At 36.4% G+C, this 15,170-nt stretch overlaps 1 protein-coding gene across 1 annotated transcript; it reads left to right on the top strand.

Moving 5' to 3' along the window:
- Positions 1-255: 255 nt before the first annotated feature.
- Positions 256-2,512, top strand: LOC25496090 (cytochrome P450 71D8). Its single transcript, XM_013596361.3, has 2 exons — positions 256-1,167; positions 1,639-2,512. Exons 1-2 carry the CDS (start codon positions 283-285, stop codon positions 2,254-2,256), a joined length of 1,503 nt encoding a protein of 500 aa, XP_013451815.1. The 5' UTR covers positions 256-282; the 3' UTR covers positions 2,257-2,512.
- Positions 2,513-15,170: the final 12,658 nt, after the last annotated feature.

Raw genomic sequence — 15,170 nt, 5'->3', positions numbered from 1 at the left:
ATTTGTACATCCACTTTTCGACAACTTTCTCTTTCATACTCATATTATACATTTATTCTCTTCATTGATTTAAACCAATAAAAAGAGAGAAAAAAAAAGAAATTGTCACAAAAGTTGTGGTTGTTCAAATATCACAACTCTTTTTTAAAAGGAGGCCAAAATCGTTAATTTTACGAACTTAGGGTGTGAATAGTAAAAAATAATATATAATATATATCATTGGAAGGCAATAAGACATATACATGCATCCTGATCATTATTTCAAATCGTCCTTCCTTTGCAATGGAATCCAAATCTTCCTTCTTGATAATTTCCTCATTCATCTTCTTTCTGCTTTTCCTAGCAAAAATCTACAAGCAGAAAATCAAAATGAGGAGCCATAAACTTCCACCAGGACCATGGAAGCTTCCTCTAATAGGAAACTTGCATCAACTAGCATTAGCAGGAAAACTTCCACACCATACACTTGGAGATCTATCCCACAAATATGGACCTCTTATGCATCTTCAGCTTGGTGAAATTTCTACAGTGGTTGTTTCATCCCCTAATTTGACTAAAGAGATAATGAAGACACATGATCTTTCTTTTGTTCAGAGGCCACAATTCCTAGCTCCAAATATATTAACATATGAATCAAAAGATATTATCTTTGCTTCATATGGTGATTATTGGAGACAGATGAGAAAAATATGTACATCAGAACTTCTTAGTGCTAAAAGGGTCCAATCTTTTTCTTCCATTAGAGAAGATGGGGTGGAAAAGATGATACAATTCATTCATTCCTCTTCTTGTCAAGATCCACTTGATCTTACTAAAATGGTTAGTTCTTTGGTAAGTTCCTTTGTTTCAAGGGCAACTTTTGGTAAAAAATCTAAGTATGAAGATGATCTGTTGTGTTTGCTCAAGCAAGCAATGGAAATGGCAAGTGGTTTTGATGTTGCTGATTTGTTTCCTTCATTTAAACCTATTCATTTAATTACTGGGATAAAACCAAAATTGGAGAATTTGCAAAAGAAGTTGGATATGATTTTAGAAAGCATTATAAACGAGCATCAATCAAACCCTGCCCTGCAAGGTGAAAATCTAGTAGATGTTCTTTTGCGCATCCAGCAACGTAGCAGTCTCGAGATCCCAATAACACAAGACAATGTCAAAGCCGTAATCTGGGTTAGTTACTAAATTCAGTTAATCGCATTCACAATATTGATTGCAGAATAAGACTTCATATTTTAAAGAATCATAGTTGTGTTGTAGCGAAGGCAGACTTATAAAAAAACTATAATGTTAAAGTCATAAGTCATAACTTTTTTTTTTTTAAAAAGCCTTTGTTAAAAACATTTATAGCTCCTACAAACGGTCTTTTGGTTTGTCCCCTTGAGCTTAGCTTAGTTGCTAAGAACAATGCATAATATATGCAAGGATTGAGGTTTGAACTCTGGACACCAAAAAAAAACAGTCTTTTGGTTTCAGGTTCCAATTTCCACTTTGCAATACTCAACTCGACTCTGATACCATGTTAAATGGGATTGAATCTCATCACAAAAATTAGCTTAAATGATGAGGCTGCTGAAACAAATTTATAAATCGAACAACTTCGAAACCTGACCAATAACTTTACTCCCCATTATTGTTTAACAGGACATGTTTGGTGGTGGGAGTGATACTTCAGCAATAACAATAGAGTGGGCTATGTCAGAGTTAATGAAAAACCCAAGAGTGATGAAGAAGGCACAAGCTGAAATAAGAGAAGCTGTTAAAGGTAAGAAGAGAATATATGAGAGTGATCTACATAAACTTGGGTACTTGAAGTTAGTGATCAAAGAAACCCTGAGGTTACACCCACCTGCTACATTGCTCATGAGAGAATGCAGGGAAGCGTGCAACATAGGTGGATATGAAATACCTTTAAAAACTAACTTAATATTAAATGCATGGGCAATTGGAAGAGATCCCGAACATTGGTCTGATGCTGAGAAGTTTATACCGGAGAGGTTTCATGATAGTACTGGTTTTGATTTTAATAAAGTGAATGATAATAGCTTTCAGTATTTCCCTTTTGGAGGAGGAAGAAGAATGTGTCCAGGAATTTTGTTTGGCTTGGCAAATATTGAGCTTCCTCTGGCTGCATTACTTTACCACTTCGACTGGAAAATTCCTAATGAAATGAAAGAAGAGGACTTAGATATGACTGAAGTCTTTGGAGCTACGGTGTCTAGGAAAAACAACCTGTTTTTGATTCCAACTCAGTATATTTGATTACAGAGGAATGCTAACAACACACATTTTAACCTACATTTTCAACACATTCTCTTGATTGGTTAACATTCACATGGGTCCCATCATGAATTTTAACCAATAAAAAAAGTGTGTTGAAAAGTGTGTGTTAAAATGTTTATTGTAGACAATTCTCTTGATTATTTCCATAAAAAATCCACTGTCAGCACGTGTAACCGAGATTAAGTTTACTTTCGAATTATATCAAATAAAAGTTTACTTTTAAGTTTTAAGAATTTGTGACACGTTCAAATGTATTCAATAAAGACATGTTTTGTTCACTCATCTAAGACCTTGGCGTTGAATTTGAATGTAGTTAAACATGAATTCTTTTATAGTCACAAACATAAATGAATAATGTTTTTTTTTTGTGAATAAATGAATAGTATTTAAACATACACATTAATTTTTTTTTTTTAATAACAAAAAAGAACTTGATAATAAAATGATTTAATATTTCAAGAAATGGTTTTTATCAATAATTGATCTGTCCGGTGAGAACGATTGAGTTGCAATGGTTGTAGAGAATGCTCCGATGATCGGTAACGTTTTCCGGTGCGGCGGCGAAAAGTCTTCTGCAGTGGAACGAAAGGTGCCTGCAGGCACGTTAGCACTACGACAATCAAGTCAGTAATGGAACTGAGAGAGAAAGTCTAAAAAGTGTTGTGAAAAGTGTTGTGTACCTTAAGGGTGAAGCAAGTTCACCCTTATATAGGCGCGCTCGTGACATAACCGTCTCCGGGTTATGCGGCATGTGATTAGAAGCGGGAAAGGACACGTGTAGCGTGATCCCATCAAGGAGGCGTACTCCAGTGTTGCACGGCGCGTGCAAGTTGGTGTGCTCCTTTGGGTGCGTAGCCCTAAGGCGGCATATTATTGTACAAGTGTAGCCGTGTGAGTGGTCCAGAAAAGTTTCCCCGCAAGTCATTGATGCCTTTATGGCTCAATGGCTTTAGCAGAGAAAGGAGGCATTTGATAAAAGGCACATGTCGACGACTTAGTTCGGCGGCCCTCGATGCGTTGTGTCAGGAACTTAAACCCGCCCGCAAAGAGTATGGCATCTGTTGATGATTTATGTCGGCCGACCTTTGAAGTGTTTCGTTGGGAAGCTTTGACTCCGTCTGCAGGTGATGGCGCCTGATTTTGAGTTAGTGGAAGCAGATGGCAATTAAATGCTTCAAGCGGAACGTTTGAAGATGCGAAAACCATTCAGTTTCTCTTTTCATGTGTTTGGTTCGTGTGTTGTACGCGCTCTTGGGAAATCAATCCACGCGTTGTTGGAACAAAATGTGTTTAGAAATAACTCTTAAGAGTTTTGATGATAACAAGGTATTAAAAATTGTCAGTTAGATATGCTAATATTTGTTCAAGTGTACATGACTATAGACAAAAATTTGACATCTTAAAAAGGTCTTGGAAGAACAAATAAAGAGCAAATACATCAACAAAAAGTGAAGCTTAAAGCGTCTGAAGAAAACTGCTCCTGAAGTTTAAGCGCTCCTGAAGACAAAGTGCTCTTGAAGTGATGACGTCATCAGAAGCAAGTTTATCAGAAGCCGAGGATCACCAAAAGCTGTTTAATGGATTCAAACTCGTCTAAGAATGCAGAAGACTGGAAAAGTATAGCAACGACTATTTTGAAAGGATTGGAAGGCATTGTATGCTTATTCTTCAAAGAGCGTTGACATAGTACCTTTGTACGAAGTGTACAACCACTATCTCCACTACTCTGTTTTTGTCTCCGCTATAAGACAAGAAAAACAACTCTGCCTGCAGCCATGTTTCTTCTCAATGGGAATACATTTGAAATTGATCCTTTGTAGGACAATAACCATATCAGGCAAAAAATCATTGGTGATTGATCAAAAGCTTCAAACGACTCTATTTCGAATATTCTGGCAATCCAACGTCTCTTTCACACCTCTATATAAAAGAGTGACGACTCAGAGTTTCATAAGAACAATACCAAGAATTAACTAAGCCAAAACTCTGCTAAAATTGTTCTGCACTCAAAGTTCACTCAGAATTTCTTATCAAAGCTCATATCTTAGGAATTCTAGAGTCTTTAGAGTCTGTATCTGATTTGTATTGTGAACACCACTGATTGTATATCAAGTGTTCAACCTCAAACATTTTTCTTGTAATTCTGTTTGAATTAAGAAGTCTCCTGCAGTTGTGCTTGAGCAATAGAAGACTCTTGATTGTGTTCAGGAGCATGGGAAGTCTCTTGCAGTTGTGCTTGAGCATTTGAAGTCTCTTACTAAGTTTAGTAGTGAGCATTTGTAATCAGATATTACATAGTGAACTCTCCTTGGAAGTGCAAGGGGGACAGGAGTGACTTCCGGTTTGTGGAAGGAACCTGTATAAATTGCTTGTGTCTTTCTTCTCTCTCTCTCTCTCTCTCTCTCTCTCTCTCTCTCTCTCTATTTTTATCCGCTGCAATTAGTTCTGAACATCTCTTCAGAAGTAGAACTCTTTCTGCTTCTAATATGTGTTTTCAGTTAGGAGAAAAAGAAGAAAAAGCCAACACAATTCAACCCCCCCCCCCCCTCCTCTTGAGTTTTTTCTCACCTTCACGCGTGTGTGGCTTTGACCGCATTACCGTTTCCCAAGACCGTTGTCAAGCGTCAGATCGTGGCTCTTTGCTGTTGCTTGACCTGGTCCGTTGATGTGGATAGATTTGAGGCTATTTAAGGAGAATTTTCTCTTTATTTTTCTCTGCAACTCTTCCTTTCTTTTGGGAATTTTTTGTCAAAAAGGACTTTTTCTCCTTTCTCTTTTTGATCTTCTTTTCCTCTCCATCTTCTGAGTGTTTGTTGCCTCGAATCTGAGGAAGTGATGATACCTTCTTGTGTGGGTCATATAGAAAAATCCCATATGTGCTTTTCATGATGATTTGCGGAGATGAAGATGAGGTTGAGACTTTTGAAGGTTTCTTCATTCTTGAGTTGGAATGGATGATTTCGTGGGTAACTCTCTTTTTCTTGCAAGGATTTTTGGCTGACATAGCAGATGTTGTAACTGAAACGTAGAACTCGCTTTTTTCCGTCCCGTTAAGAAGGCGGCTTGCCTTGTTTCGTCCCGTTACCCGAGTCGATTCGAGGGCCTTTTGCTAAAGCTGGAGATATTGCGACGAAGCCAAACGTGTTGTGGCGGCCGTCATCCTATCCTCGGGCTCTACGTAGGGCGGGCTCGAATCTTCTCCTGGCTGAGGTTTGGCGCTCGGCTATGTCGGGTTCCTCTTCAATATTACCAATGTTGTCTGTTTGCAGTCAGACATAGCTTGGTATATCGCAGATGGGGCCCGCCCGAGACATGTTTTCTTCTTTCCAATTGTTCTCTTTTGCAGTCGGACTACTTCTGTCTACTGGTGGGCAAGGCGGTCGATTTCGTGCTTCCAGGTGATTGCTTGTGATTTTGGCAAACGGAGGCTAGTTCTAATTATTACAAGCGAGATCGAACTAGAAATGTCAAGACCGTTGTGCAAAGGTTTTTATCGGAAAAAGAGTTTCAAAAAAGGCCACGAAATGCACTCAAGTTGATTAGAGTGCAGGACGAGCTTGATAGTAAAAGGCATTGTCTCTCGACAGGTTTGAGATTGCAATTAAAATCTTAAAACAAATCAACTAAAAGAAAAATAAAAATAAGTTTACGCACGTAAACTCAAGGAAAAGGTAAAATGCATTGCATTAAAATAAAAGGGGTGGTCTACAAATCAGTTTACATACATTCTGTATAACTCGTTTCCCTAGACGTCGTTAGTTTGAGTGTTGTAGAATTCTGTATATGATTTGCGACCCACTTTCCGGCTTGGAAACTACTATTTATACTAAAAACCTAGATGGCGAACAACTAACTCCATGATCAGCACTTCCTCCATCTTAGACAACTGCATGTCCCATGTCTTCACTACCTTGAAACCGTTTTAATGATTGAAATCGTGTTTTCCTGCCCTTTTGATTGACTTCGACGCGTAATTACTCCTTGAGCCTCGCTCTGTCGAAAATCTTGTTATGCGGTCCAGGCTTGATATTCTGTCGAGTTTCTCCAAATGAAAATAGAAAGCTTTTCGATTCCTGCAAAGTTAAAGGTCAAACAAATGTTGACCATATTAAATGAGCCTGTCAAATTTACAGGTTAACAAATGCCCCCCATAATATGCCATTTTCGACGACACAACTCTCAAAAGGAGAGGATTGGCATTTTTTTAAAGTACTTCGCTTGTCCCTTCAATGTTTCCTTTTAATGTTTGACACCATTTTATTGTCCCTTGGGGGTCCCTTATTTGCAGTTGAGAAGTTAGTGGAACACCTTAGTGACATACCACCTGTCAGTCGTTTATCAAATCCACCAAGCTACACACGTGGTAATATTCAAACGGTTTTGTGATTAATGACATATTTAATCTTCATTTCACTTCTTTCTCTTGTAATCATGCCTTTTCATTGAGATTCCCACTTCTGAATCTTTTAGAAGCCATTGCATCCATCTTCACATCCTTCAAATAGTCTGTTGAGGTGATATCAACCAAAGGTCCGAGAAACTCTTTTCCCAAAATACTTTTCCTTTTCATCTGTAACCTTTGCTTGAAAAAAATCATATGGACGATTTATCGAATCATATCCTCCTTCCTATTGCTGTTAAGATCGGTAAATCTAGTATTAGAAATTTAGATTTAGGGCCATTTCTTCTCGCTATTGGAAGCTTTACGAACTTCCCGAGGTTCTCAGGGCTTTACCAAGGAGTTGTTTGTTCTACCTCTTTGATCCTAAATCCTGCACATAAAAGATCGTTTTCATGCAACGTCTTTCAGCTAGCGGGCACTCAACATTCGGTATCGTTAAAGTTGTAAGTTGTTGTCGATGTCGTTGAAGTTGTTGGTTGTTGTTGCATTTTTTGCTGAGTCCATGCATAAACATTAAAGTTGATGGCTTGATGCTCTGGAATGTATAATCATTCACATTAAAGTTGAGGGCTTGATGCTCTGGAATGCAGGGGCGGAGCACCCTATGGGCCGAGGTGGGCCACAACCCACCCCAAAAACAATAATTCTTAATAGGTATATATAAATAGGCTAAAATATGGTTTTAATCCCTGCAAATATGCCTCGTTTTGGTTTTAGTCCCTGGTAAAAAAAAAAATTGTTTTTGATCCCTGCAAAATATTTTGTTTTTGAAAATAGTCCCTGGAGGGACTATTTTCAAAAACAAAAAATTTTGCAGGGAACAAAAACAAATTTTTTTTTTACCAGGACTAAAACCAAAACGAGGCATATTTGCAGGGATTAAAACCATATTTTAGCCTATATAAATATTACTTCATAAATGGATATTATATACTTTATTTTGTGCAATTTAACTTTAATAGTGCAGTGTGTTGTAGTGGTTAAGAAGATTTTTGCCAAGTATAATGTTCTAGGTTCAACTCCTACCTAAGCCATTTTCCTTTTTTTTTTTTTCCATTATTTTTTATTAGAAAAAAACATCCTGCATGCTAGAAGTCTAAAGTTAAAATTCATAAAGCACATAACATATAATATAAATGTTAAAAGATCCTTAAATAACATTATATCATAAAATCCTTAAAAAAAAACATTATATCATAATTTATTTATTTTTGGTTACATAAAAATATTTAATTGTATAAACACTATATTTTTTAGGTGCAAAAATACTATATTCTTTATTAAATAAAAATATATTTCATCATTGTACTTGATTATAAGTATATTTTCTTATGTAATGATCTTTTTTACATTACTATATGTTATGATTTTTTTTTGACTTAGTCGTCTGATTCAATTCAATTTAATACATATACATTTGTTTATAGAAGTCGAGTCATTTAATTTAACCATGATGTTTAATCGATGACATAGTTGTTCGATCAATTATCTTGTACTTTGTCCGAGTTGATAATCGATACCATCCAATGATTTCTTCACTTGCTCCGCGGTCAAGAACTTCCTATCTAACTCTTCTACCAGCTTAGAAAAAGTCACACTCCTAGTCAAACAATTAATGCTAACCCCAAAAGCTAACAACCAATCCATACCAAAAATCACATCCATATGCTTCAACGGAAGACAAACAAGATCCAACTCAAAATTAACATTACCAAAATTAACAGGACATTTAGCACACATAAAAGAAGTAGTCACCGAACCGCTAGCCGGGGTGTCAATAACCATTCCCCGCAACAAAGGAGTTACAACCAATCTCAAACGTTCAACACAACTAACCGAGATAAAAGAATGAGTAGCACCAGTATCAATAATTGCAATCAAAGGAGTACTATTGATAAAACACATACCTCGATAAGATTATCCGGCTGTTCCACCTCTTCTGCATTCAAAGCAAACATTTTCCCCGCCGCCTTCTTTGGCTTGGTACAATTGGTACTACTATGACCCTTCTCTCCATAATTATAGCAAGTGATCTCCCTCTTGCAATCAGCCGCTTTATGACCCGCTAGTCCACACTTGAAACATTTCTCACTCTTCTTGCAATCATTAGCATAATGACCCAAAGTTCCACACTTGAAGCACCTGACATCCTCTAAACTCGCTTTAGAGCCTCCACCAGATTCCCTCTTCTTTACCTTATCCTTGTTGTACGGCTTTCCAAACCCATGACTCTTTCCTTTCCTATCCTTCTGTGCCTTGTAATAATCAGACTTAACCTTCCCAGCATCATCAAACATACGACACTTGTGCACCAAAGTATCAAAGTCTCGGATCTCCTGAACACACATATACTGATAGATGTCCGGCCTAAGCCCACTCTCAAACTTCAGACACTTCGAAACCATAGCATCCTCAGCATTGATGTAGGGACAAAACCTCGAAAGCTCCTCAAACTTCGCCGCATACTCGGCTACCGACATGATCCCTTGTTTCAGATTCAGAAACTCCACTTCCTTCCTAGTCCTCAAATCCTCTGGAAAGTACTTCCTCAAAAACTCAGCCTTGAACTTTGTCCAAGTCACAACCTCTCCACCAATCTCAAGTCTTCCCTTAGCATTGGTCCACCAATACTCAGCCTCCTCAGCAAGCATGTGAGTCGCCAACCTCACCTTCTGATCATCACTAGTCACCATAGCACGAAAGATCCTCTCCATGCCTTGCAACCATGTCTGAGCTCCATCCGGGTCGAACCTTCCCTTGAACGTAGGTGGATTGTTTCGCAAGAAACGATCAAGCCTCCGCTCCTCAGCTTCTCCCTCATTCCGACGACCAATCGCCGCTTGCTCATTCGATTGAGCCAACACCTGAGCCATAGCAGCCAAAGCTTGTGCAACCGCCGCATCATCACGACCTCCTGCCATCTCAGCACTACACAACCAACTAACCGATAAGAAACAACACAACAAAACAAATGTCGAAGGTACTAAGCTACCATTCGCACATAACAGGGAAAAACAACAAAGATTAATCCAAACACGACTGACCATGGCTCTGATACCAACTTGTAACGCCCTACTTCTATTTAAGCAATTAAACATGCGAATAATACATTTATTCAAGAAATAGAGGTTACGCCACATTCAAAATTCAAAACGGATAGACATGTATATAAACCTCAACAGTTACAGCGGAATATAAATCAGAGTGATCAAAATATGTACATGCCATGAATAAATAAATCATATCTCAAAGATGAATCTCAAAAACCCAAACATACGGGCAGTCATCAACAAAACAATAATCCAAAGGAAAATAAAACAACCTAATCTAGACCGACACAACAAGCCTAGATCAGAGCCGACTCAACACCGATATCGGAGGAAGCTCCCGATATCCCAAGCAAGACTCACCGAGCACTACTCCTGCACAACGTCTACTCACCCATACAGGCAAGTAGGCGGTTAAAACCACTGGGGGTGAGTATTACATCAACATAATCAATAATACAGATAAGCAGGAATAACATAGCCAATATCATGTAATGAATCAAAATAGATAAATTCCATACATGCATTATCACCACAATCCAAGTCTCGCCAACATAAATTCAATGAACACATCATCATCAATATTCATCATTCACAAAATTAATCATAACATGACACAACAATTCATCAAATACAAACATCACCGTTAATCACGTACAACCACAAGTACATCAATTAATTTCACAACTAGGACTCATGCCACAACATGATATGATCCTAGACACAACTCTATATGCATGCGGTACCAATCTCACCAATAATTAGGCCGTCGCCCATGATGCCGATAGAACATCATAATCATCACCATTTAGATATGTAAAATATCCATCTCCATCAGTCATGTATGCATGAACATATGACTCAATAATAATGCATATGTCCACACAACAACTCACCAAATTCTCACCAATATTATTTGCAGTTATACAATCACACCAATAATTCATCACCACATAAATAATCATCATCATATCACAATAACAATGTATATGAACTCATCGATCTCATCTTATCATTACAATAATTCTCAAGTATTAATTAAGAGAACATACAACACACCATGTTAATATCATATCAACGTATCATAAATTATCCATACATCCCCATTTTCAAGTAAACCAAGTTTCAAATACTCTAACACTTTTAAATGAACTTATAACAACAGACTTTGAAGTTTGGAAACTATTCATAAGGGTTGGGTTGACTTAGAAACAATGGTGCGGAAGTTTCGTAAAGTTTTAATAAAACATCCTTAGAGTATTTTCTTCATAACTCAAAAACAAAATAATATTTTCAAGTCAAACCAAAGCCAAAGGAATACCAACTCAATTGTCTACAACTTTTATGTTTTATCCAAAGTCCAAAACGAAACAGAAATATGCGGAAACGATGCAGGAGTGCGAAACTAGGAAAGCTGTCACTGGGCAGCTCGTCTCGCGAGTGAGGGTTACTCGCCATGGCGAGCAATTCCAGTGGCTACTCGCCATCAGCTCGCCTCCCACTCGCCTCGCGAGTGTTGACAGTTTGCAGAAAACTCTGTTTTCGTGAAAAATCCATTTTCACCCCAAAATCCCAATTTTCAACTTCCCAATGCCCAAATTGATTCCAAAGTTTACCCAAATGTTTTTAGACATGAAAAGATACTCAAAATCATATACAAACTTGAATCAAACATCAATTTAAACAAAATCACCATTTGACCCATTTTCTCAAAACAACAACAACATCTCATTTTTCATCAACAACCCATGAACATGTATACCCAAGTCATGGTTCACTCACAATAATCATCAATTAACAACAACAACATCAAAGAGCATGAATCACATCTTATTTCTCAACAACACATCAAAAATTCACCAATTGGGTATAATTTCACAACTTAACAATTATACATGCTTTGAACATGTAATTTCACCCACAAACATACCATAATCATCAATTCATGCACAAGAAAACAGCATCACAGTAAGAGCACGAATTTAGCATCAATTGTTCATCAACCCATTTTCGTAAAACATGAGAAAATGCAAAAATTTGAATTGATTATGATGAAAACAAACCCCCTTACCTTAGATGATGTTTAATCTTAACTTAGGCTTCACTTTAGCTCCTAATTGCTTCAATCTTCAAGTTTCTCCCTTCCTCTAACCTTGTTCTTCCTTCACCTCTCACTTCTCTCTCTAACTTAGTGAAATGAAAAGGAATGAATGAATTTGCTCTCACAACCCTAATGTTATTTCCCCTTAGTGGGCTTAACTTAGTTTTAGTGGGCTTAACCCGTTTCTATTCAAACCACAATTTTAAAAAGTTTCTATACACTCAACGGTAATTACTAACAACGGTAAATTATAACCAACGGTCACTAAACGGTAAAAACTAATCACTACATTAGTAACTTAGTAAAATAAGGGTTCTCACTAAATATTAAAAATAATTATCGCCAAAATTATCATTTTACCCTTACCCGCCAAATGACCAAAATACCCTTCTAATACGGTAATCCATGTAAATGCACCCAATGACAATTAAATACACACAAGCACAATTAATCACACACAAACACATAATAAAAGTAATTAAAATAAATCTAGCTAAAAATCGGGTTGTTACACACACTACGTGTGAGATTATCCATTATAGTATCCTCTTATCAGAAACTTCTTAATAGCACTATAATAAGTTGATCACACCAGATCAGTCCGTTACACTCTGTATTATTAACCATAGCAGGCTTCTACGATTCTTGATCACACAAGAAAAGTTCTATCTCAAACTATTAAGCCCAATAGACTTGAGATCTAGTTACACTTTGTATGGTGGTGGGTGTTGTTTGAATATGGTATCTCACTTGGAGATTTCTCAAGTATCTCACGTAGAGATTTCAAACTAATATCTCAAAGAGATATTTCAAATAATATCCCAACTTGGAGATATTTTCAATATAAACTTTCAGAGATATCTTAGCTTCAAGAGAAGAAAGATATTTGAAGCTTGCTTTGTTGTTGTTACAAACTTTCAGAGATATCTTAGCTACAAGAGAAGAAAGATATTTGAAGCTTGCTTTGTTGTTGTTGTTGAAGAGCTTGATGATAACTTCTTTTCAATATTCATGTGAATGAGAGAATTGAATTCTTTTGTGTGTAAGCTCTTAAGAATTGCCTTGCTATGTGCTTGTATTTATAGAGGCTTGATTTGTGAAGCTCACTTGAAATGTACATGAACATATGATTAGTCAATAATTATCTAATTTATTATAATATTTAATTTCGTTTTAATAAGATTTAAGTTTATTTTATTTTAATATTATTTCCTTTTTGAGCTATTTTACTTCAATTGCATATTATTATATTTCAGGAACGAATATTTGATATATTGAGTGTTGTGCGAGTTGTATGTGAGATTGTTTGAGTTAGCGGAGAATAAATTAGATACGGTGGCTACTATGTTTGTGAGAGGGTGGGTTGTCAATGGTGAGGCTTGGAAGTTGCGTCGGAGGTTATTTGTGTGGGAGGTGGAGTTGTTGAGGGAGTGTATTATTCGCCTATCTAACTTCTCTTTTCAGGTTGACCGTGTCGATAAATGAATTTGGAAGTTACATGCTACTAATAATACACTGTTAGTTCTGATTAGTTTTTTTAACAGAATTGGAGCATGATAGGCATCAGCAACACAATAATAATAACAATTTCTTGTGACTGAAAGCGATGCCTCTAAAAGTGTTGATTTTTGCTTGGCGTCTCTTTCTTGACCGGATTCCTACTAGAGATAAACTCTTCCAACAGAGGGTCTTACTAATATCTGATCAAGGATGTGTTGCTAATTGCGGTTCCAATGAGGGCATGGAGCATTTATTTATTATGTGCAATTTCTTTGGTGATTTGTGGAATCTTGTCGTCGGTTGGCTTGGTCTATCAACAATTTTTCATTGTAAGTTTTTCGAGCACTTGCATCAGTTTGGTGGCCTGTGGCGGTCTTTCCAAGAAGACGACGGAGTCCATGCACATTATATGGCTGTCAGTTGTCTGGACAATATGGAAAGAACGAAATAATAGAATTTTTCAAAGAAAAGAGGACAACTTGCTTGCATTAGGTGCAACGGTAAAGCTTCAGTCATGCTGGTGGTTGAAATCGAAATACGCTAATTTTGATTTTGATTATCAAGTGTGGCGGCAGAGTCCTTTAACCTACTTGAACTCAGTTTTTTAGCATGTTGTTTTTTCTGTGTTTCTTGCTTCTTGTTTTGCTTTTTTGCGCCGTAATGGCGGTGTACAAGATTGTCTAAACTTTGTATGTGTTTAGGCGTTTTGGCACTCCTTGTGTTAAAGCGTTTAGCGGTGATTCTTATATATATATATATATATATATATATATATATATATATATATATATCATTTTGGCTTTTTCAATTTTTTTTTAGAGAATATTGGCTTCTTAAAAATAAATGATCCGGTGCAGTAACAACACCAAGTAAAGCATGTACTAACTATTTTCAATCAACAACATTCAGAAATAATGTTAGTCATCGACCTCCAACAACATTGAGAATCAACCAAACAGACCCTTACAAACCAATTTTATTTTCAGGGAATATACATACCAAACTATAAGAAGGCAAAAACAATAATTAATTAATTAAAAAACGCACAACATGTATCATCAATTTATTCATTATATTATATTATTTATAGTAGATGGATGCCAAGGTAATATAGATCAAGTTGTGCGCCTTGAATATTGTCCATAGAGAAAGAATAGTATATAATTATTACCTGAAATATTCATAAACTTGATAGTATTAGCAAAAAGGACAAAGTTGATGGAAGGCTAAGTTTTAAGTAAAGCAATTGTCTTGTACTACCATTGTCCCTAAATATATGATCTTTTTGAGAAGAAAAAAAATACGGATATTAAGAAAGGTTGTTTTTAAAGTAATTTTGTTGACAACTACTATTGTTTTACATGTTTGTGGTGGTCGAGGTTCGAACCCTAGACATTGTATATTTTATGCGTTGTCCATATGAACTAAGTTAAGCTCACGAAGACTATTTCAAAGGGTAAAGATCTTCTCCATTTGGCAAAATAAATGGAGTTTTGCAAGTTGGAGAGAGATAGACACAAGAAATAGATGGTGGGTCCTACCACTAAGTGGGTTCCACCATCATTAATTATATTTTACTTTTTTCAAAATTTTATGTATTTTTATCTCTCCAAATTGAAGAAATGGAGAGGATCCTAACCCTATTTTACATGTTTACCATTTAGGAGTGAGATTTATAGTTATTGTTTTCCATATAAATAAGGATATATGGTGAAGAAATAATTAATGCACATTGAAAGTTGAAAGGGGCTTTATAAAAAGGGATAAAGTGTATAAAAAGAAAGATAAAGAAAAAACTTAAAAATGTCTTATAATTAAGAATGGAGGTACCATATGGTGAATG

This window comes from Medicago truncatula, chromosome 6 (genome assembly GCF_003473485.1).
Source record: "Medicago truncatula cultivar Jemalong A17 chromosome 6, MtrunA17r5.0-ANR, whole genome shotgun sequence".
Taxonomy (NCBI): Eukaryota; Viridiplantae; Streptophyta; class Magnoliopsida; order Fabales; family Fabaceae; genus Medicago; species Medicago truncatula.
The sequence above is the reverse complement of the archived record's forward strand: the minus strand, read 5'-3'. Positions and strand labels throughout refer to the sequence as shown.